The sequence below is a fragment of the Fukomys damarensis genome, unplaced genomic scaffold, assembly GCF_012274545.1.
Source record: "Fukomys damarensis isolate Sample0158 unplaced genomic scaffold, DMR_v1.0_HiC HiC_scaffold_16, whole genome shotgun sequence".
Classification (NCBI taxonomy): Eukaryota; Metazoa; Chordata; class Mammalia; order Rodentia; family Bathyergidae; genus Fukomys; species Fukomys damarensis.
In genome coordinates, this window is record NW_022900928.1 from 54,632,621 (window position 1) to 54,658,356 (window position 25,736).

Genomic DNA, 25,736 nt, shown 5'->3' on the forward strand with positions numbered 1-25,736 from the left:
TTAGCTAGGGACAGCCACTGCAGTGAGTTGCTACAAGAGAAAATCCAGCTGTTAGAGAACTGTGATCTTTAGTATGAGCTGAATAACGCATACCTAAGAGAGACAGCGAGAGACAGGATTGGGGAAACATCCTCCCATCTCCACACCTCCCCTATCATTTCAACAACTTTCTTCGTTTATTTTTCTTTATATCACATATTACCTATTCTCACTATAAATGCATGTGTGTATTTGTTTATTGTCCACCTCAGCCACAGAAACAAGCTTCACGAAGGTGGGCACCTCCTATCGCTTTGTTTATTTCTGTATCTACCGCCTGGCCCGTAGTCAGCGCTCAGTAACTGATCCAGAATGAAAAGGAAAGAGCAAATACCTTAAATATATTTGGGAAGAAGGATGGGAATTAGCTTGAGATGAGAGTGAAAAGAGGGAAGATTTTTATTAAAGGGATAATGGCTAATAAAATATCATATTAATCATCTTCATTACGTGAAAATGCAAACATAGAAAGCTAAAAAATTGAAAGAGCTTGCCTCAGAATCATAGAGTTTATACGAGAAGCACAACCTTCACGGTTGACAATCAGTGAGTCCACTGTGAAACCCATCATTTATTACATGGTGTGCTGTTCAAGAAATCACTGTGTTTAGATGATCACCTCAGTGCCATTTCCCCCGAAGAAATTTAATCATGAGTAATCAGATATATTCACTCTGGGTCACTGACATGAGTTTACAGTTACTTCTCGGAATTGAGCTAGTCTCAGTGGGATATAAAAATTAGACTAATCATATGGTGAATACTTACTTCATCCTGTGTTTGTTCCTGCTAGGAACAGAAATTGTTTCCATAATTATATGCAAATCCTTTCACCAGAATCATCACAAAATTATGTACTGCTACTCCTGCTCTATAGAAAAGACAAAAGTAACGTTTTAAAATATCACTTTCAAATCAACAAAAATTAATGGTTGTGGTTTTGTTGCATGAAAGCCAGATACAAATTAATATTATTTACAGTACACAGCTTGGCAAGTGAATATAACAAACTGATGTTTAATATGTTGTGTAACATTTTCATGTTTAGTTGCTAGTGATTTCTTTCATGATTAATAAATGAGATCCCTTGGACACAAACATAGGATAGAATAAATTAATTGGTCTTTTAAAAGCCAAAGCTCTATGTAAAGCATTGACTATCTTGCTCAACCAATAAGCAAATTTTTTAGAGTTAGCTCAGTTTTTGTTTCTATGAACCAAAGGTATTTTAGCTTTTAATCATTTAGAATGGAGCTCTTTCTGAAATGAATTTCACTCTTACTTTAATTCTGAAGATTTGGGTTTTTAAAATTTGTTTTCTACAGTATTGGGAATATACCTCTGAACCTTCACACTGAACATAACCTTTCTTTTTTTTTTTTTAATTCAGAGACAGAATCTAACTAAGTCAATAAATTGCCCAGACTTGGCTAGAACTTGTGGTTCTCCTGCCTCAGACTCCTAAGGCTCTGGAAGTACAGTCATGGGGGTGCTATGACCAGCTCTGAGTTTCTTGAAGCTCATTTTAGTTTTTATTAATGATTCAAGATGGTTGCTGTAAACACTGATATAATAACTGAGGAGTAACATGCAGGAAAAATATGAGTTATCCCTGCTGAATTACACAGAGCGTTTGGCTCTTACAACTCATGACCTCTTTCTACCCAGATTTGGAGGTTTTTGTAGTAACCTTCTACATCTTTTAGGACATTGTATATAAGTTATAAATTAAGTAGTTTTTAGACATTTTAATAAAAGTTGGTATTATTTGTCATAATTTATCATTACTTATCACAACCACCTCTAAGTTGAACAGTAAGATGTTGTGATACTGGGCTATTTTTGACCAAAAATGGCAATTTTATATGGCTCCACCTGACTAAAAAAATGTCCTGGTTTATATGTGGATAAGTACAGAACAAGGGAATAAAAATAGAATTTAGAAAAAAAAGAAAATAATTGTCCCTCTCCTTTTTTTACCTCAGAATTAGAGGAGTTATTGTGTTACATGTGTTAATTTTCCCATCTCCTATTTGGATTCCTTTTTTCCCGTCTCTTTCTAATAATTTATCATTTCCATTGTGTCCAGCTAATATTATGAAGCACATTTTTAAATCTATCTCTTTTCTGCTTCAAAGCTCCCAATGTTTCATTATTACCAGTACAGTCATTTCTAAGCTTTCAATATTTAATTATTTAAATGTATTTCTTTGGTGTCTTTTAGATTCCAGGCACTTTTCTAAGCAAAACGAAAAAAGCAAAATGCCTGGCTCTATAAGCTTACATTCTAGTGGAAGAAATAGGTGCTAAGTGAGGTAAGTGAGGACAATACAGAGGATTCTAATGGTGGAAAGCCACGGAGAAGATGAAGCAAAGGACATTAGGAAGTCTAAGGATGAAGGAACCCAAACTTTAAATCAAGTAACCTCGAGGCAGCATTCAGATAAAAAGGTTGTGAAAAGGTAGGCTATGCAGAAGTTGGGGCACAAAGGATAAGCCAGGAAAACCACGAGGCTGCTATGGCACCCATCCTGGCAGCGGCTTGGACCTGGGTGAAGGAGGAGGGGCAGGGAGAAATGGTCAGTCCTGTTGTATTTTTAAGGTATCTCTGACAGATACAGTAAGATAGCAAATGTGTTAGCCAGAGAAAGAGCGGAAACAATGCTGTCACTTAGTGAACAGCCTCCACAGCACAGCCTCTGCAGTCATCTGCTATGCTAGGAGTTCATTCCTAACTGAGAATAGAAGACGTGAGCTCCATTCACAGCTCTGCCACAGAGCAGGGTTATGATTTTGATAAAAATCCCTTAAATTTCTTGTCCCTAAGGTAGAGATAATGCCTACTTCATAGACTGCTACAATTCAAAGTATACTGTAAACAGCCATTGGTCTTACGTACTTTCCTAGTTACTAGAACAAAATAGCTTAAGGAAGGACAGGTTTATTCTGGTGCATGTTTCAGTCCCGAGTCGGCTGATTCTGAATCAGAGTCGTATGGCAGAGGCCCTGAAAAAGGACAGCAGCTAGCAGCATTGCAGTGGAGGAGCAGAGTTCAGAGGAGGCACTGGGAAGGGAGATGCACCCTTCCGGCCACGCCCCCAGTGATCCCCCTCCACCCAGGCCAACCTCCTGACAACACATTTAACTATAAACTCACTGGTAGATTAATCGAGCACCACGATCCATCATCTTCCAAATAAGTGAGGCTTTGGGGGCCACTTGAGATCGAAAGTCTAACGCCAATAAAGCATAATGTTGCTTGTGACTCCACTACCCCGGCAACGCAGTATATTAATTGTAACTATTAGGGATTTATTAAGGAATCCTCAAGCTTTCTGCCTCTATTCCTTTGTCTTACAATGCTGTGGTCTCTTCTTCCTCAGCTACTCCATTCACCAAACCACCTACATCTTCTGAGGACCCTATCGTAGTTCTGGGCATTCTTGCTGTTCTGGAGTCATCGCAGGAGGGATCTGTTTTCCTGTTAACACTTTCATTTCCCAAAGTATTGTCACATTAAATAGGTCTGATATTCAAAATTATTTCATCAGTACTTCAAAAGCTTGATACAAGACAAATTTTTAAATACCCATTCATTTACAAATGTATATTGTACTTCTCTTATGAGAATACAAGGCTGAATTTTATGCAAGTTTAGTTATGAGTTTTGTATAGTGTGATATAAAAATAATCAGAATTGTGAATTTTACATAGTATGATACAAAATATATAAAAATCTCTTTATGGGTAAAATAATAATTGTATAGAACTTATGGACTTTTTTATGACTAAGATACCAGTGTTCCAAGACTGTCTTAGTTAATAAAAATAGATCACCTCATACTGTAAAAAGTCATTGACAAAGGCTCATGGTGCTAAAGAAATAAAGTGTTGAAAGCAAACTTGAAAAGAGATCTAATGTACTCAAACAGAATATTCAGAATCTATAGAGAAGATCTCTAGATGCCTATAGTAAGAAAGAAAAGGGATTTCTCCGATCTGTGTCAGAATTTATCATACTTCTTTGGGTGATGAAATAGCTATAAGAATTATTTTTATCAGATGTCAATAGATATCTGCTATCCACATAGAAAAAAAAGTACTTCTGGGGACCCCAAAAGACAGAAGAGTTTCAATGGAAAAGAAAAGTTGAATGGCCACCAGAAGAACAAACTGTGGTCATGCCCAAATCCTCCATCTGTTTTTCCCTTATGTCGCATCAATTGCAAGGGTAATTCATCCTGCCTTCTTAATCTAGAATTTATTCTCCTTTCTCTGCACGATCCCCAATCCAGCTCACCCTACCTCTCATCCATAGTACCACAGTGCAGCTTACTAAGTGGTTTTTCTGTTTGCTACCTACAGCATTTCAACTACAATGATCCCATTCTGTTTTCTGAATGTCCTTGAGAAGTCCAAATTTCTTAAAATCATGGAGAAGGCTCTTCAACTTTGTCCCTTGCCTACTTAGCTCTCCAGCTTTAGAAACTTATTCTACAAACCACACTGATTTTCCATACATAGCCCTATCCTTCCAAATACACTAGAAAAAAATGGAGTATTTCAAGCCCCTGAATGTGATCGATGCTTCATCTTCTAAGTCTTTTAATAGACTGATTCCTCTCTGTAAACTGCCCACTAACTTATCCGTGCATCCTAACAAGTCTTCACTGAGCACCTGCTATGTGACATACTGATCACAAGTATAGTTTCTGCTTTCATGGAACCCAAGTATACTGACTAAGGAAAATTCTAGTCATTCAAACATATAATTCAAATCTGTGACTAAAACTCTCTGAAATAAATTTACAGAAAGCCAAAACAGGATTAATTTTAGTAGGGAGTGACAGCCAGGGGGTAGGTTATTTGAGGTCTAAAGGATGAACAAAAAGCAAAAAAGGAAGGAAATATTCATGCACAAAAACACTGGAAAAACTGCATGATACCTTACTATGCATCAGAAAAGGCCAGTATTGCTGAGTATAGGTAACCAGGAGGATAGTAACTCAAAATGAGATTGGAGACACAGATAGCAATCAAGTATTACCAGATGCTGGTACTATAAAAATAATAGGAAAACAATAAGGAATTTATATAATGATATGACATAATTAGAATTTCTGTTCACAGAGATCAATGTAGTTGCTATGTTGCTATGTGAACAAATGAATATATAAACTAATGAACTCAGTCATTTGTAGTGCTGAAATAAAATTCTACGTCTGCACCCAAAGAAGGCATAATAGTGATTAGGCATTTTTTGGAGAAGATGCTTACTGCCTTGAATTTGTAGCAAATAGAGGAATACTTGTTATATACCTTATTAATTAAGACTGATCTCAATTACAACAGAGTAAAAACTTTTTTTAAGCCACACTAATGGTTAAAGCAAGGTAATGGATTTATTTCAGCCATCTAGAAGTCTGCATAAATGATCAGAGAGTAGCAATCCATTTCCACAAGCCGGAGAACAGGTTCCTTCGATACAGTCATTTCATCATTCACAGCCTTGATGTTATGACCAAGAGGTACCATTTGCGTTCAGGCAGCAAGATAAAAGGCATACTCCTGCAGTCTTTTAAAGAAAATCCCCTGAAGCTTTTACACAACCTATGGGCCAAAACTTACACAACCTATTGGCTCGAAACTGAGCAATACTCAGGTGAATAAGAGGTGAGAAAATAGATTTATTCCGGCTGCTTAGATGCCCAGGTTAAATTTCATTGTTTTGAATGAAGGGAAGAATTGCTATTAGAGAACAATTTACAGACTACTACTTTGCTTTGACTAATGATTTGACTTTAAAGAAATGAAGTATCAAATTCATTTGTAAGGTATCATCTAGGAACACTGTAAAAGAGGGGTCAGGAGACAATAAATGTTATTGTCAAAAAATACAAGAGGCCTCAGGGAAAAATCTGAGACCTAAATGATTACCTTTGAAAATGGTCATTTTTTAAATCCATATTTGAAGGTACATTTCCTTTTTCACTCTGTAGTATTTGTACATTTCATCTTATCTTGGGTTTACATGTATAGCTTCATGCTAAATAAAAAAATAATTGCTTATTTCTCTACACCTGTCTTGAACTCTGGCATGAATAAATGCTATGGTCACAGCTGCAGATAATTGTAACCAAGCTACAATGCTGGTTACTCCTTCTGTGTGCTGAGACCTTGAGATCCAGACTGTGGCCTTTGAAAATGTGATTTCAATACTAAGCTGCACTGGCAAGAGTCCAAACTAAATGGTTACTAAACCTGCTCTACAGTTCCCGTGTGATGGCATTAAATGCAGTGAAGATTACAGAACCCTATTTCTCTTTTTAACTCAGGTCAATATATTGCATGATGCAGATTTCCACACATGCACATCTATCTTCCAAAATTCTCTAGTTTTTAGCTAAACCAGAGAAATTGATGGCACAGTAGTAGGTGCCTGCATAGGAATGTATAAGACCGGGGAAGCTTTAATTTAAGTGAGTACAAGTGGCCACTATTCTTTGGACAATACACTATAGGACTCAATTTTCTCCTTCCCATACTAGCTCCAGTAACCTAGATGGTTCTCTCTCCCATATTAATCAAACTATATATCCTTCACCTCACAAATTTGTTATTCTGGTAATATTTCTTAATAGTTTCTGTAACTCAGCTCTTTCCATTTTCTCTTCAATTCCTCACTCCTCTGAAATAGAACTTCTACATTCAGCTTTCTGTTCTCCGTTCATGTTGAGTACCCCAATGACCTTCTTACTGAAGAATACAGCAGACACTTTTCAGTCTTCATCCAAGTGAAATTCTTTTTGGCAAATGGACAACTCCTGTCATTTTGAAGTTATCGCCTCCCTGGCATACGTTTCTGCTGCCTCCATTCCTTCTGCTCTGTGTACAGACAGTTGAACCAAATAAATCTGGCAGAAAAAGAATATTAAATAAATAAGCCCAGCTTGTGTGGGTAGTAGCATCTTTGAGGTGCAAACCATCCAAAATAGGTTGTTACCCATGGATGATATTAGAAGTGATAATGTGTAAGTTTGTGGTAGCTTAAGATTCTTATCTCATTATCCTTCCATTTAACAGAATTTTAGTTCATTCTAAATATTAACATTTTTTAAAATGTTTTATGTGTACATGATAGTATCCTCTGATAAATATAAAAAAGACTTGGTTACTTTTTATAATCCAATAATATGATCATGTTCATGATATGCTCTCATATTCTAAAATATCTTTTTATTCCTTTAAAGTTATTTATAAAGTACTGTTTATTTTGCACAATTAGTCAGGTACCTAAATCTTTGTGTTATAGTAAGCTCCATGTAATGACAAGAACCATGTCTTTGTTTATTTTAATGTATATTATCAAATCTTGTTTTTTGTCAGTGAATTATATTGCATTAAAATGTGAGATGTCCATGTAGAAGCAAGGTTTAAAATATTCTTTACTGTAGTAAATTCCTGCTAACCTTGTGATATTCACTGAAAACAGCAGCATTCACTTTTGATTACAAATGTTATGTTACAAATTTTTAATAATTAGAAGATATAAATCATAGCCAGGTATAGAAATAATAATCTGACTTTTGATTTTCTAGTTTATATAACAGCCAAGTTATATAATCATACATTCAAGAGCAGTATTTTCTCCCAGTTACAATATATTCCTAATTATCTTGGCAAATAAATAAGACACACATCTGAGCAGCAATGAATAATAGGAGAGCATATTAAATCAAGCACAGCTTACAGAAGAATATGAGTTTCAACAAGGCTCTGAAAACTGTAACTGTGTCCTTTGCACTGCACTGAAAAGATGCCATTTATTTCTGAGTGCGATTACTGTGGCTTTTTAGGTAGCCAACTTTCTTTGACATTTAACAAAGGTTGTGTTCTAGGGTTTTATCTTATTTTCAATTCTAGCTTCATGGGTAAATCTGAACAATCAGATAATGAAATGCTGCCCTTGATTAAAATTTTGTGTTGTTAGTATAAATCGTTCAATACTGTTATGTAAGTAGGAACACATACTTATTTAATCAGAAGGTATATTCCTCTACATCCTGTGAAAGTCACGTCAGCAGGAAAATAACAACATGGATGCCAGGTACCAACATGAGGTCTGACAGCTACATGATGCCAAAAACCAATATTAATATCTAGAGATCAGAACCAAGCTGTGAATTGATCCCAGAGAGCAGGAAAATATATGTGTGGTCCACATTTATCATTTCTAAAACAATCAAGCAAACAAATGACTTAGAATTAGTTTGGTATGTTAGTAAGTAAAAGGAGAAAAGGAAAAGTAAGATATCAATTGGCATTTTAGTGTTATTTTCAAGTCAAACAACACACTAAGTGTCAAAAAATGAATACAGGAACATGGCCTCAGTTACCATCCCTGCGCAAATCTCAAGAGCAGAACAAATGAGGTATGAAAGGTTCCATGCCAGCATTTTACATATGCTCTGAATAGGAAACAGAAAAGAGTCTAGAATTTTCAGGCAGATTTGGGTGGCATGAGGAGCCTGGATTTAGGTGAGATTTGAAAAGATAATCACTGGCATGCGTTACAAAAGGAAAGACTAAATGGAGAAATAGATATGCAAGAATAATTATATCGTCATTAACACACCCTCTATCTTCCTTTTGGGTGAATTTTTGTTTGTTTGTTTGTTTGTTGAACTATTTAGTTCAGACTGCTCTGGAACTCACTGTGTAGCCCAGGCTGGACTTGAACTCACAGCGATCCTCCTGCCTCAGCCTCCCAAGTGCTGGGATTACAGGAGTGTGCCACCACACCCGGGTTGGGGAAATTTTTTCATTTAGATAAAAATGAATCCTGACTACCATGGTATTTCATGTGGCAGAATATCAGGTAATTTATATTTCAAATATGATCTCATAATCAGTCCCATCTGTAGATATTACCTGAGCATCATAATGTTTGAATCTGACATGTGGATAACATACCTCAGAATCAAAGTCTCTGAATCTGAGAAACTCACATAGCAATCAGAAAATCAAACAAATATGTTTACCTTGCAAGTGCTGTCTATTGATTTAAATCTTTGCTTTTAATCCACCCAGATCTCTATCCCAACTCCAGAACTTAGGGAGAGAGAAAATGCAGTCAGTTACTATAGATTTAGCTCAAAAAAGTATTAGACTTAAATAGAACTGAGATATTTTGTTTATGCCAAGCTATAAAATGAAAAAAGTAATTACTGGCTTGCAGGCTCTGATCCTAAGCAATCCTTGTAAAAGGGCTATGTATAGAGTACAATGATCTTTTTTCCTTTCATATCTCACATTACAATTCAAGACTCAGAGCTGGAAAAAGCAGGACAATATGAGGACAGTGTTCGTATGAAGATACATTCTTAATTCTGAGTTTACACTTTTATCCCCCTTCCTTAACCCAGGTACTTAGACCAGATGACGTGTCTTCCACATACAGAGGGATCTGGACCAAGAAAGGATAGAGACTATCCCTTCCTCTCATAGAAATCTGTCTTCACCTATTAACCATGCCCACCTCTGGCAAGCTTACACATTCATTCTCAGCTTTCAAGGCCCAAATCAAGCAGTTTCCCATCTGCCAATTTTTCCTTCTCTCATTCAGATGCAACTAAGCCTCTCCTTGGATCAACACTTTACCTTAAGTAATGGTCATTACACCTTTAAAAACTAAGTTGCATTTGTTTATTTGAATGTGTATCTCCTCTACCATATTATGAGATCTCAGTGTTTCACCTAGCTGGCATTTAACTCATCCCGGTCCACACCATTCTCCTGCAAAGAGAGAAAGTGCTTATCAAATAACATATAGATCTGTCCACAGAGTGGGGCTCTGACAGTAGTGGGTTCTCAATCAGCATCATTGTACCATTTCTTCTTTTCCATATAGAACCAAATATATTACTGCCTGGTTTAATGGGAGATCAAACCTGTTGTTCAAAACAAATTCTATCCAGGATATAAAATAACAAAAAGGGCTTAGGAATTGTTATTTACTACAGGTGGTGGTAGATTTTGTTTTTAGTCTATCTCATCAAAAATGTGTCTATAACAATGGGATATTCTGCAGTACAGAAATATTGAGAGCTTACATAAGTTATGTTTGCTGCTTCATTTAGTCGCTCCAGAGATTTTGTTACCCTGAGTAAAGAAAGAAAGAACAAATGATTCTGAAATAATCACTCAGCTTTCTCCATTTCAAAGCAATTTTGGAAGATAAAAATATTAATGTAGTCTGCACAAGTTGTTAAAGGGAAATAAAAGCATCTCTTTGGTAACTCTTTTTTTTCCCCCAATAGGATACTCGATACTTCAAGCTATTATGGAAAAAGCAGGACAAAATGGTTGGCATGTCAGTGCAATATGTGTGGAAAATTTTAATGATGTCAGCTACAGGCAACTTTTAGAAGAACTTGATAGAAGACAAGAAAAGAAATTTGTAATAGATTGTGAGATAGAGAGGCTTCAAAACATATTAGAACAGGTAAGTCCTATATTTTATCTCATTATTCATCTATACTTAATGTAAAAAATGCTGACCTTTCACTACTGTGTCTCCATTAATATCTTTTCTCAACCTTTTAGTTTTGAATGTGATGTTTGGGTGTTTGCTCTGATTTATCCCCAGGACTAAATCATAATGCTTTATCACCAGAGGCCATTTTGAATCTTAGGTCTCAATAATTTCTCAGACAGCTCTAAACTACAACAAGCAAAGGACCCTCGGTGAATCATCAAAAGCTCCTGGACTTCTGTTTTCAGAAATATTAATTTTTAAATCTGGACTATGCTATCAGAATATTTAAAATATTAAAGTATGTGCCTTTTAGAAATTAGCAATATGAGGAGTAGAAATAGAAACTCATAAAACAATGAAATAAAAGAAAATTATGTGGAATTTTGTGTACAGCACATTTTTCTGCTAGCTATTTTAAATAAATACATTATCCACCATGATGAAGCTGATTTTCAGCTGTACTTACAAAGGAAAAATCCCTTTAATGAAGCTTTCAATAAATATGTGTTGATTTGATTTGCAGCAGGCAGGAAAAGATAAAGTTTTGTCGTTATGTCCAATAACAGGAAAATATCATCCAACAATGGATAACTTCTACCTTCTCCCTGAGCCTGCAAATCATGATAAAGGTTTAAAACTGTCTTCGGCCAAAAGTGCAGTGAATGTATGCCATCTAGTGGTTTTACGAATGTTTGCTCATACTTACCTACAAATTTGGCTAGACAATACAGTAATCTAATGTTGGATTAATTTGTTACATATAATTTTATTACATGTAATTATATATTATTTTATTCATAGTAGTAAACTTGGTAAGATTAAGGTTGATTTATAAGAATTACTTCAGTACTCATAGATAAAAACTAAAACTAAAATATGTTTCAGAAATTCCTCCCCATACCTAAAGGCAGTGAACTAGACATCTTAAACTTCCCTAGCTAAATCTTATGATTTGTACAAGTTAGTAGTTATAGAACGTGCTGAATTTCTAAGGTGTGTAGTCAGACGGTACTAAAAAGGTATCAAAGAACTTACTGCTGTTATATTTTTACACAAGAAAAAGCAAAAAATAAAAATTAAAACACTTGTTATTTTTGCAAATGTTAGTTATAAGCCTATATATCACTCAGGTGTAATTCTGAGAGAGTCCAAACAAAATATTAAGGTTGTAGCCTCTCAAAATATTTGAACATTTTTATGGGTATTTATGGAATCTAAGAGGAAAACTTTCTCCACTCTCTGAAGCAATGCAGTCACTTGAGCATCAACTCCCATCCTCTCCCTCCCACACCCAACCCTGTATTGAGAGTTTGAGTTGTTTGACCTGAACAACTAAATCTTTGTAAATTACTCATGATGAATCCCACAGTGCAGTCAATTCTAAGCCCTCCCTGGATTGCCAAGTTCCTGTCAGAGGTTGAGTAAGGCTCAGAAAGACCCTCCGCTTAGCACCTGTGCCTAAAAGGCTGCATCTAGAGGAGGCCATTGAGTGCCCAAAGCACAGTGACCCATTTCAGTGGCTAAGCTGGTTTCTAAGAAGAAAATTGGCACACTTGGGGGCTTTGGAAAAACTCTGAATAAGCTGTCAAGGAGCTCCTGCTAAGGGCACTGGACAACTTATTTTGGGCAGCATTTTGAATAAATTTTAAAACTTCAGAGTCTACCTTTCCCATTCATTTTGCTGAATGTTAAAAGGTTTCTTTTCTACCACAGGTGAAGAGAAATAATGAGAATAATAATGGACCTTTGTCCCTGTAACCCCTTCTCAGGTAGACATCTCAGGTAGACTGTATTGTGAGAAAATAATGTACTTTTACTGTCCTATAAAATTTCCCTCCTCCTCAACGAAAGCTTTTTTTGATTCTGAACATGATTTTTATTGCCTGTATTTTAGTTCCCATAGCTCTAAGAAAAATTGTTTTTAATATTTCTTTTAAGATATTTTATTTTATGAAAAAATAAAATGTCAACAAAACTATAACAGAATAACAACAATTAATACCTTGTGTGTGTGTGTCATTGTCTTAAAAGTAGTTACTCAGAGTACAAGAAATAGGCCAAGCAGATCCTTACAGAGAAGAAATAAACAGATAATAACAAAACTTTCTTTTCAGCAAACTAAGATTATTAATTCTACTCTTGACTCATTCAAACACAACAGTTAATCTAGACTTTGTGAAGACTTTGTGCATACTTCTGTTTTTAAACAATAGCCATGTATTTCAAAATCCTCTTTCATAAATTAATAGTAGAAAGCAATTTCAGTGAATCATCCAAGCTGCCTTTCAAAAAGTGCTTATTAGAGGATGTGAAGGGAAGGAAACGGCGAGGCAGGGAAAAATGGGTCAATAAGTTCAAGCCTCAGCCACAGGGGGAACAATTTTTGATGCTTAAGCACAAAGGTTGATTATAGTTAACAATATTGCATCACATAATTCAAAATGGGTAGAAGTAGACTTCGAATGTCCTCATCACAAGGAAATAATCCATGTTTGAGATGATGAAAACCCTAAATATCTTGACACTATGTATATGTGCCAAAACATCACACTTTACCCCAAAAGATATTTAAATATTCCACCAATAATAATCATTTAAATATTAAAAAGTGAAAAGTGAAATAATCTTCCTCAGGGAAAGTGCCTCAAAAAAGTAGCCCTCTCTCAGGAGATGGAAAAATTAATGCTATGCAGATAAGGGGATGCGTTGTTAAACTTCTAGAAGGATAAGCACATGTTGCATTGTGGTGGCTTGCTGTCAATAGTTACTTCCTGAATATTTCAACTTGTACCACTTCTCAAAAACATAGTAGAAACAGCGCACACAATGTTCTTTGAGCATATATTAATGGACAACTCTTGTTAGAGAAGCATTTCATCTTTTGTAGGTATTTCCTGAATGACTTAATGCCGTGAAGTAATTAACTCTTATACATGTATCACTATTTTGAAAAGCAGTTAGCCATGTGCTCATTCAAAACATGATCAGAATGGTAAATTAGACGTCAGCCTGAGGACGCCTCTGTATGCAAACACCAGGGTGATGGGGCTGCAACCTGAATACAAACAGGCGAGTGTCATTCGCAGACAGCAGCTGAGCTTCCCTCAGTAACAGGCAGTCAGCAGAGCAGCAAGCTGTAACCAATTAAACCATCCTTCTGTCACTTCCGTTTTCTGTATATAAACGCTGCCTGACCAAGGTGCAGCCCCAGAGTTCTTAGAGCATGTTAGTTCTGAGGGGTCCACTTCCAGAATCTTAAATAAAAGTAAACTAGGATCTTTAAATTTGTTGTAATTTTTGTCTTTTGAACAAATACTTAAAAATATACTTTAAAGTTGTGCGACTTTTCACCCTAAATAACAAAAAATAAAAAATAAAAGGATTTATGTAAATAACATCCACTATGCCTGCAATAGAAACGTATCAACTCCAATCAAATTGTATTTTTTGCTTTCTAAATTTAATGGACATTGTGATTCATTCATCTGGAGAAAAGAATTATAAAATAAAACTAAAAAATATTTTTAATGTTCATTGAATTTGTGATTATTGATAATGCCTCTAGTTTTACTTAAATCAATGTTATGAGCTTAACTAAAATATGACAAATTCTATTTTAGACACAAACTTATCACATGGAATTTTCTTCCCCTAACAATGCATCAGTTATTTTTCAGAATAGCTCAATATAGCTGGAATCTAATGAACTATTTTCATATCAAAGTTAATGATTTATACTAGGAGACATACATTATTTTATTTACACACACACACATGCACATAGATATATATTATTTATAATCCTGAACTTGATATTTATAGAGTCTTTAGGTATTCTACATAACACTTTATCAATGGAACAATGAAATACTGGACTTTGATGCACCTGTTTAACTCTGTAGTAAAAAAGCAGTAACAAACTTTACCTTAACTATCTTTTTGGCATCAAAAATTATTTGAGGTTGGTCTGGTGGCACATGACTATAATTTCTGCACTCTGGGAAGAGAAGGCAGGAGGATCACAAAATTGAGCCCAACCTGAGCAACTTAATAACTTAGAAAGACCCTATCTCAAATTTTTAAAAAGAGCTGGAGATCTAGCTCAGGGTGAAGGCCTGGGTGCAGTCCCCAATACCACACACACACACAATTAGTTGACAAATAGCACTTACGACAAGTGGCTGCTCATACATTTCATTCCACCAATAAGGTTCTTTGTTAGATTTTTGGTTTAGTGTCAGTGAAAGCCTCCTCTAGGGAACCCCCAACTCTGATCCTCTGGAATAGATGAAACAAATTATGATGGTTTCAAAAAAGAAGTAGTCTCATTCTCTGAAGGATGGATACAAATTTATCAATTAAAAAAATAGATGAAAGGCACCTAACATCTATTATTCTCTCTCTCTCTCTCTCTCTTTTTTTTTTTTTTTTTTTTTTTTTTGTACCGGGGATCTAACTCCGGTCCTTGTGCTTGTGAGGCAGGCAGCGGAACCACTGAGCTAAATCCCTGGCCTCACCTATTATTCCCTTAGCTTTAAATAATGAAAATTGAACTGAGATTCCACCTCACCCCACAAAGAATGGCTGCTATCAAGAAATGAATCAATAACAAATGCTGGCTGGGTTGTGGGGAGAAAGGAACCCTTCTCCATTGTTGGTGGGAATGCAGACTGGTGCAACCACTATGGAAATCAATATGGAGATACCTCAAAGAGCTGGGACTAGAGGTTCCATTTGACCCAGCCATCCCTCTGCTGGGTATCTTTCCAAAAGAATTAAAAGAATCATACCACCACAACATATGTGAACCCATGTTTATAGCGGCATAGTTTGTAATATCTAAAACTTGGAAACAGCCCAAATGCCCATCAACTGGAGACTGGATAAAGAAGATGTGGTTTTTCTATATAATGAGTACTACTCAGCCATAAAGAATGAGGAACTAGTCATTTATAGCTAAACAGATACATATCGAGGTCATACTTAAGTGAAATAAATAGGACACACATATAAATAGCAAAATAAGATTCATATTGTGTAATTGATAATGTGAAATAGGAAGAAAAGGCTAAGGAGTAGGGGTAATGGGAAGGGTTGGGGAAAGGAAAGAAGGGAAAAATATGAAAAAAGGAAAAATTGGAAACAAAGTTTTTGTAAATAGGGAAGGATAGAGAGGCCAGGGGGATGGGGAGAAAATAAGAACCAAGATACATCATGTAAAGGTACAAGATCCCAATGATGAATGTAACTGTACTGTATACCTAAAATGTACCAATAAACTCAATGAAAAAAATAAATAAATAAACAAGGAAAGTTGAGCTGAGATGATCTTGGAAAATCCTACTTGCTCTAAAAATCAATGATGTTATTTCCAATGAAATCTTTCTGGTGTTGTATTTGATTATGAAACAATATATAATTTTACATATCAAGGGGCTATGTCTTCAAAAGAGGCATAAAGTAAAACATCAATCAGGTAACTCTTCCAGATATTTAATTCCATGAACATTTGTTGGGCACCCACTATATACATACATATGCATGCATACGTGTGTGTGCGTGTGCACACACACACACACACACACTAGCATGCTAAACAAAACAGATATGTTTTCTATTCTAACTAGTAAGTCTTAGTCAAGATTTAAACCAGAACTGTTTGCTAAAATATGTTCTTTCTTTGGAAATACATTGCACATAAAATGAATAAGAATCTCTATCTATTGGGATTTTGCTATGAATGCCAGTTCTTAAGATGCTGATGTCAAAGGCAATAAGTAGAAAATTGGGACTATATTGACCCCCACCAGGACACACCATGGTTATATTTAAGGTGTTTAACCAAATGTGTATTGGGATAACATGGTAAAGATGGATCTTACAGTACCAAACAGATATTCTACAAAAGGGTGGAGGAAATGGTTCTTCAACTGGCTGACAGATATCTCAAACTGCTTCTTTATCACATACCTCTGATTTAATTGGCACCCCTTTCAGCAATATTGTCACTTTTACTACGTGAAAAAGAATGTCAGTGTCCCACTAGACATAACAGGAATCTCAGATAATTGGCAAAACCAGTGCCCTTCCTATACTGTTTGAAAATTAGTAAAAAGTGCCTAGAAGCCATGATTGACCTCTCTGAAGTTTATTGAATCACCAAAGGAAACCAGTAACCCTACCTCAGGGCTAGATCAATTAGAAAGAGAGGAACATTCCTCTAAAACATCAGTGTGACAATTTCCACATGAGAGGTGAATTGTGAACTTGGTCGCAATTAAACTATTCTAAGCCTAAGGGTGTCTGTCATGTCTAGCACCATCTGTGTGGTATCTTAGGTCTTGGGCAGAATCTTTGACAAATTGTCAAATATATGACACCACTGACTAAAAGACTCTGTATACCTAGAGTCTGAATTTACACATTGTTAGAATTCTCAAACACTAAGGATCATATACCAAATCGATCTAAAAGTCAGCTTATTCCACTTCCATTCCCCAAAATGACACCAAATAAAGGACTTTTAAAAAGTCTGCCTCTTTATCCCATAACTGGTTGAATTATCTTCATTGTGGCTAATTGCTCTCTGGTCGATTTTTTCACACTAAAGTCAGAAAAGAAAAAATTCAAACAAAATTGTAAGAGACAGAAAGGATGAAGAGAAGCACAAAGAGAAGGAAACCCTAGGCGCGGGTATGAGGAAGAGTCACTCCAGGAGAGCTCTGGCAATGGGGATGACGGCTTTGATGACGGGGATCATTTGTGGGAGGATTAGGAAGCATGACTGACAGAATGCTTATACCCAAGCAAGGAATGCCAAAGCATGAATAAGGAATTACAGAATGATCTGATGACTTCAGAAGCAGACATATTATAAAATGCAGTAAAACTCCGAAAGATTGAATGGCTATGTCTAGTCTAAGCAATCTGGAGTGATTTACAGAGGAAACCGAATTTAAATGTAAAATGCATTGTATTTACCTAGGTTCAGGAAAAAAAAAAAAAAAGTTAGAAATAGTCCAGAACAGGGAAAAAAACTTTAAAATATTTCTGAAAATATTCAGAAGCTGGAGAGCAGTTCTAGATGATAAAACTGGGGCAAAGAAATTGGAAGAGACATTAATCAAAGACGGAGCTGTAAAGATTGAAGGGAGCAAAAATGTGGACGCCTTAAATTGCATGAGTTTAGTTAATTTTTCTTATTGAAATCTTATCTCTATCAGGGAAGAATCTATCATTTACCAATATTTCCCAAATGACTTGGTATGGGCTCAAACCATTACTGTTAAGTAAATGAAAATCTGGGCGTGCCTCACTTGAAGACACGAGCAATAGGTATCTCTTGTGTTCAAGGCAAGACCCAGTAGTAATATTTGAGTCCCTGAAAGTAACCACTCAATTATTTGGAAAGCATTCTTTTCTAGAATCTCACCCAGGAAAAATCATAAATACCTATTGCAGAGTATGTTGTATATGCTAAAAAATACAAGTTTCATTTCTATATATTTAATAATGAGTGAGATGCAAGAGGAACAAATTACACATCCGGAAAAATGATTATAGCAAAGAAATCATATCGGCGATTTCCCACACTGCAGTATTGGCAGAGCTTGCAGCTTTTGCTCCATTATAAAGCTCCCTTTGCATATCAAGTTTTGCTCAGTCAGGATCTGCAACAAAATAAGAAACAAGTTGGGAAAGACATGTAGTTATGCTAAGAAGATGAATTTTCATACTTTAATCTTGTTTTTAACTGATCTTACTTTAATATTGCTTTCTGACTGCATTTATTTGAATCTGAAGATCCCATTAGAATGCATTAGGTTTGTTTTTTTCAAAGACAACAGAAACACTTTTTTATGGTCTCAGTCAGGCTAGTGAAAATGGAATCGGGAGGATTAGAGAGGGATGCATAATTGTCTCCTAGAAACTGTTATTATGGTTACAGTTATACTGCATTTTCTTATAAGATTTTTTTAAAGGTAACATGTGGAAAAGTAAAGGAAATAAAGAATATGTTTTCTCAGGAAAGAAGAAATTATAACTTTCAGAATACAAATACTTTTGCCTTAGAAGAATTGTGATTTCTAGGATTAGCTTAGGTCAACTAAATTTGTGTTAGCTGAAACAATAGTTATTAGATTAATTTTCATTATTGTTTTTGACACAAAAATCCAAACATCCAGTTCTTTTCACTATTTGAGGGTATTTTTCCTGAGTCTTGTAAACATCACAAATGTAACTATAATTTTATAAATTATAGAATATTTATGTTATACAATTTTGTAATAATTTGTGCTACCTGCCAGAAAATGAAGTGATGCATGTTTGTAATCACTTTGGTACTATCAGAAAGGTAATGATACATATTCATTCATAATCCTCCCCTTAAAATTAAACACTTAATTGCATACTGCTTCTATGTAAACTGTTTGATCTGGTGTCAAATTTAAGATTAGATTATGCAAAGAACTCAAACTAGTATTGTTTTTACCAAGAAAAAAGAAAAGACAGGAAAAAAAAGTGAGGTTCATGTAATCATGGGCAAATAGAAAAAGGAATGAAGACTAAGATTGGATTTGGGAAATTTATTTTCCAGTTTTTAATTTTTTCTGCACAGCCACATATGCCAAACAATTGTAATATTCTAAAGCCTAAATCACCTCAGTAGCTGTCTTATGGGCTTCCCATTAATGCCACAGATCCCATACTGGGGAAAGAAGATATAGACGGATATAGATATGGATATAGATAGATATAGATAGATATATGTGTATGAATATATATATAAATATTCATGTTTATAATATAATACAATATAACAATAGGAATATATTGCTGGCATCACAAGATAAATAAATTTTGTTGTCACTGCCCACCCCTTCTATTTTCTATCTTATACAAATATATAACACTTACCTATTGTTCATTTATCTGACACACATTTATCCAATACCTACCAATTTCCTAGCCTTGCATATAAGTTTAATTGGTTTCAAACCATCGAGTGAAGGAACTGAAAATACAAAGGAAAACCACAGCAGAAATAATGCAAGAAATCTGGAAATGTTTATAAAAGATGAAATATAAGCCTTGCACAATGAGGTAGAATTCTGTAGGGAGAAGAGGAAGGAAAGAAAAGTAGAGGCAGATAGCAAGTGTGACAACTCAGAGATGGGAAAGGAAAGAGCTGCATGTCCAGGGCAAGCAAGTGAGTGGTTGAACATCAAGGGCAGCAAAAATGAGAGGATGGTCAAGGCAAATTAAGACCAAGTCATGAGTTTGACATTGCAATAAGCAAATAAGTCAATGTGTATTGTCAAATAGGCATAATGCAAATAGTACTTATTTATTAAATTTATTATTAAACATCCCCTTTACCAAGCACCATATGTACTCAGTTTAGAAATGTTTAATTCCTATTATGTTTCATTAAGCTTTAAGAAATATAGCTGATACAACTAGGTATTTTTTTATTTTACAATTTAAAGTTTGGCCCCTATACAACGTAAGTCAAATATTTCTCACTGAAGTACTATGCAAGTATTATATACCTACACTATATAGGTCAATTTAATTTATTGCATAGAGTCTTTCTGCCTGACTTTTCTCTATATAATTATAATTTTTGTTTGTTCTCCAAAATAACATGGGGGGGGTAATATTTGAAGAAACATAAAGCACTTTCTTTAGAATTTATACCCATTTATCAAGATAGTATATCTGCTTACATTTGTTTCCTCTGATTACTGCCTATTTGAATTAGTTCATTTAAAAATCTCAAATAAACTCATATATTTCACTTCTGAATTCTTCCTACTCTCTTCCCCCTTTCCCTATCTTCAAATAAATCGTCTTCTTTTAGTTTGTTAAATCTCAAATAAGCTCAAATGCGAAGAAATTGAAATAAAAGAAAAATGAACAACTATGGGGTCATATGTCTTGCATATTTAATCCCATTTTCATCTCTCAAATATAATTACACACAGACATATGAACATTTAACTCATTATTACTTGAGTCTATTAAATAGTGATGAAGGTAATAGCTCCAAAATTATGGACAGGACTTCTATTAAATATGTCCCATCTGAGTTAGTTATTATTGTGGATTCTGATAACCAACACCAAAGGGAAAAAAGAAAAGGCTGCTATAGCAATATTATGCTAAAGCTAAAACAACATAAGATCTGAAATGTAGGTAAAAGTTAAGCAAGATAAATGGACAGCAATACTGAAGGAAGGAAGCCCTTAACCATTGAAAACTGTTCAGCAAAACCATATACTCTAGCTCTTGAGATTTCAGTTTACATTAGCATATTAGTCTATCAAAGTTCCTACTGCAAAGAATCCTCCTAAATCTTGTTTAATATAGTGCTCCAAATAAAATTGGCCATGCAGCACGTTTTTCCTGCATCCATCTCTTTATATTTTATTTGCCTAGTATTCATTCAAAAATAAGGCTCATCTTGAATTTTTTTAAAAAACTAAACAAGTTCAGAGGATAATAACTCAAATATGACTTAAGAAAAACAAATCTCAAAGCAAGAGCACATGATAGGAAGCTGACAAATTAACGGGAAACTTCCAGAGCCAATGATTCAGCACAGTCCTCTGCACCAGGCACAGCGTCAGAGACTCCCAGATGGACTGGGTCTTAGAAGTTGTCCATCCTGTGACCACCCCATGGGCATGTTCATATAGTGCCCCTGTTATTCATGTGTAAACAACTGGGTTTCTTGTTGAGCATATTGCATGTTAAAGTTCATCACATAAGTATATATGAACATATGTGACAGAGTGTGAATTTAAAGATAACTTGCATTCTCATCAGTACCAGTCCCTTTTAGTTTTCTTTATAACTCGAGTAGACATTTACTCATTGTTGATATGTTTAATGAGGATTTCAAGACATGAGACATTCTGATTATTGCCTGATTAACAAAAGTTAGCTTTATGGATTTCTATTTGTGGAATTGCCATTTTTCAAAAGTAATCCATAAAATATATTTTCTTTACCCCTTCATTGAATATTTTGAGCTTGTAATAAATGCATAGCATGACCTACTAGGCTGGGTTATGTATGCACTAAATTTAGAATATAACTTAAACTGTTATTTCAAATATACTTTTAATAAAGTGCAAATTATGCAAAATTAAACACAAGTTTTTTCTGATAATTAGCTTTATTATGGGTAGGTCATGAAACTGCATACCTAGATTTGGATGCATTAAAGTTTACCTGATATTTCTCCATCTGAGAGGGCCAATTTATACAAAATGGAATGTATAAATTGCATTTATACAAAATGGAATGAGGAACACCATGCATATATACTGCTATCCAAATAAGTGATATGATCAGACATTATTTGCAGGGAAAGGAATTGTGTCTTTGCTTCATTATGAGAAAGTTGGTTTTTCTCTTAAATAAGCTTGGCATTCATCAAATATTTAATGTGATAAAAATGTCATTCTCACAAGTACCGGTTTTATTCATTTTCTTTTATGAAAGGTATATTAATATTGGCCAGAAACCAATCACTTTTCTGAATAAGTATGGCCTAAAGAAAGGAGCAGGAGGTAATGGAAAAAATACAGAAATTGTAGTCAAAGTACTGGGGGCCTGGGATTTAACTCCGTGGTTCTGCCACCTGCCTTGCAAGTGCAATGTCCCAAATTTGATCCCTAGTACCAAAACAAAAAACAAAAAACCTGAGCTGGAGTCTCAGCTTCATTGCTTAATGACTTAATGACTATTTTTAAGTGTTTGTTTATAAAAGCAAAGGAATAACCCTCTCCACCTTATCTCATTAGAATTTTCATATTCATTCTTATGAAATGTCTCTTTAATTTTAAAAGAGCATGCTTCTAACTGGTTCTATCGAGCTATAATATATGCTTCAAAATCATAATTTTAAATGTCTTAGAATCTTTTATGCCTCTTTGCAAACATTTTAAGTCATGAAATTAAAATGCTATTAAATCAAAATGGAGCTCTGATAAGAAATATTCATAGTTAATATCATGATAATCATATAATTCAAGCTTTGTGAATGTAGAATTTTAATACCACCATGACCAGGAGTGAGAACGAAATACTCCATCCAGAATGTGCTCTTCTATGGCCATTAGCAGAGGGCTGTCTCAGGAAACAAAACTTAAATGCCTGAATTTCAACACTTGCTTTTTTAAGTTCCTAGAACCAAATTCAAGCCACATTCCTTGGAGAGCCTTCAATTTACTAATCAATAAAACTAGGAGGGAAGTGGACATAGAATGATCTGAATTATGTTCTGTGAAAGGATGCAGCTAAAGAGGTTTTTTAAAATTTCAAATAAAGTCAAAGAAAAACAGTAACAAGTGCCATTAAAAAGTGTCCATAGATATTCAAGATAATACAAAAAGAAAAATCTTGTATTAAGATATAAAGAATGTATTAAGGACAATAAATCATTGCTATTTACCCATGTAAGAAAGCAAATCTTTTCATCAATTATAGACACCCAAATAGAAGTTGGACATTTTGTGCAACTTGAGACTTTGTTTGTATACTGTGATTGAAACATACAATGTGTGTTTAAATTAAGATAAATTATTGTTGTAAAAGACATATTGCAATTAATCTCTCTCCAAATTCTACCCTTTGCATCAAACACACTTCCTTTGTTCTTACCTCTTTCTGAAGCAGTTTCTTAGGAAGTCCTCTCTCATGAGTGTCTCATGGCACCTTCAATGTCATGGTGCAATTCAAAACTTGCACCTTCTCATTCTCAAGTAGACTTTGGGCATGAGCCAGAATTCAGTCACACAGTGGCAGGTCTGGTGAATAAGGTGGGTGAGGATGCACTGCAATGTTTTAAGATCCTGCCTTCTCATGAGGTGGAACTCAGCAGCAGCATTCAACCAAACATTTGACCACACCTTTGTGAAGACATTCGTAAAAAGAGGACTTCCAGAACTTCTCACAAAAGTAACAAGAAAGAGGGATGAATGAGTGTGTTGAAGTGAAGGGGAGTATTTTTAGAGGTATTGGTGGCAACGTGTCCTTTCCTGTTGCAAATTTTTAAATTTAAACATCCACTGGAATTTTCCAAAACTCTTTGAACACAAAGACTAGAGAATCAGAGATTAAAAAAAAAAAGAAAAGAAAAGAAAAAAGCTTGTGACCATTAGCCCACAAATGTTAGTAAATGTTTTTCCACATTATTAATTCCACATCAGTGACTTTTTTACTTGGTTTTATTTTCCCCAGAAGCCAACTTTAAGACAAGGATTTGAATGCAAACTGTTTTTAAGGTAAAGAACTGATTCAAAGTGAAGAGTTTTTCCCTAGAGTGGGTAAAAGGTGCTTTCGTCAAGGGTATTAGTATAGGGTTATGGGCTGTGAGCTCATTTGCAAAGAGTGCAAGCTAACTACTGGAGGAAGCAAGTGCAGAACACACATGTGAAATTGTCTCACTTGTGGGGCAAGGGAGTTGAGTATTTACACACCCACTCCTATTAGTCATTGGATGAAGGCTGCTATGGGGTTAGGGAGCTAATCCTCCAGTACTTCTGACCTCATCCCACTTCAAGGACAAATAAAGATCTAGAGACCAGAGAAAAACCTCAGCCAAGGAAATTCAAGTGCTCTTTTTGGCAGATGAGTACATTTTGAAATGAGGTGACATATCACTAGAGGCTCCTACAAACTGACCATAGAGACATAGGACTTCATGACTGTAGAAGATTCCCTATTGAAAGAAGAATGTATCCCAACATCTTTTACTGGAAGTCAGTCAGACTTGCTATGAATGTCTCATGAAAGAAATGTCATTACTTTAGCAGGTAACTGTCTCTTCTACACAACTCTCTTTCCCTTTTCATCCCCCAAAAGAGAATTACCCCCAAATAAAAACTTTTGTAATCTTTAACACATCCAAGTATAGAAAAATTAAAATCCATACACATGTACACAGGCACATGCATACACACAGACATTTGTCTCTTTTCAATATCTTGTAAGAGCTCAGATTTCTGTTTTCCTTTAAACCTCTTCTCATGCTTTGTTCAGGATCGGAGGCGTTTTATTTTTTCTATCTTTCCGTAAGTTCTACCACTGACACTAATATCTGGCTATTGTCTTACATGGTGTGGCTGAAGACAACAGCTTGTTAACAAAAGCCCCATTCCCTTATACATTTCTTTGATGGCACTAGAAAGAAAATATTTTTGTCCTGAAGTAAAACACTTTGAAGCATGTTGAAAATCAGTATGTAGGAGATGTTTTAAAATTTAGAATTCCTATAGAAGCAGAAGATTAAGTGAGACTGACTGCTGTCATCACAGTTTCTATCATTGATCAGCTCTGCGGCCCTAACAGTATAAAATGCATTATATTCTTTTCTCTGGGATACCTAATTGTCTGGAACATGATAATATCTGAGAGAGGAATTCTAGCTCAGTTGTAAGATCATATGAAAAGAGAGACCAAAATCATTCATACCTATGTGTCACTCTGTGATTTTAGTTATAAGACATTGATAACACCAATCACAGACTCATAATAATAGTTTCAAGCAATACACGGCATTCCTTATAGAAAGACTTTTGAGTGCTCTGTAAAACATAAAGGATTAACATAGAATCTGACCATGAATTGCAGGTCAAATTCTCATTTGTTTACAAACTTTAAATTGACCTGAATATATTACTCTTTAAGACATTCATATCCTGATTTTTTTTTTAGGTTTTCATCTGGTTAATATTTGGTGTTTATTCTTTCAAAATGTACCTTGTCTTCCCAGCAACTGATATCATTTTCTCCTTGAATTCCATAACACTCTTCTTATTCTGCCTTGTATTTCAGTTGTTTCTGTTTCAGTCTTACTCCCTTATGAGATACTAAGCACTGTGGTCATAGCAGCAATGAATTACCTTTATAGTCCTCCAATCCCCTGTCCCTAAACTCACACATGGGAGGAAGCCCATTCACTTTTGTTGAACTGAACCGAAATGAAAGGTGAGGCCAAGTTGGAAATGTGCTGTGGATTCATCCACAACTTTAATTAATTACAGAAGTTTTACAAGTTATAGTCACAAATATCGATTTTGCCAAAACATATTAATGAAAACTATTTCAGTATTTATGTCTGGTATTTACCTTGTTCATATATATA

The 25,736-nt window shown here is 35.0% G+C and overlaps 1 protein-coding gene across 7 annotated transcripts in view; it reads left to right on the top strand.

The window, feature by feature from the left end:
- Gria4 (glutamate ionotropic receptor AMPA type subunit 4) overlaps nucleotides 1-25,736 on the top strand; it is a 340,666-nt gene that overhangs the window by 219,232 nt on the left and 95,698 nt on the right. For all 7 annotated transcript variants that reach the window (XM_010642079.3, XM_010642075.3, XM_010642076.1 and 4 more), the window contains one exon: nucleotides 10,359-10,543. In XM_010642079.3, coding sequence (XP_010640381.1) covers nucleotides 10,359-10,543 — 185 coding nt within the window. The remainder of the gene's footprint in view (nucleotides 1-10,358; nucleotides 10,544-25,736) is intronic.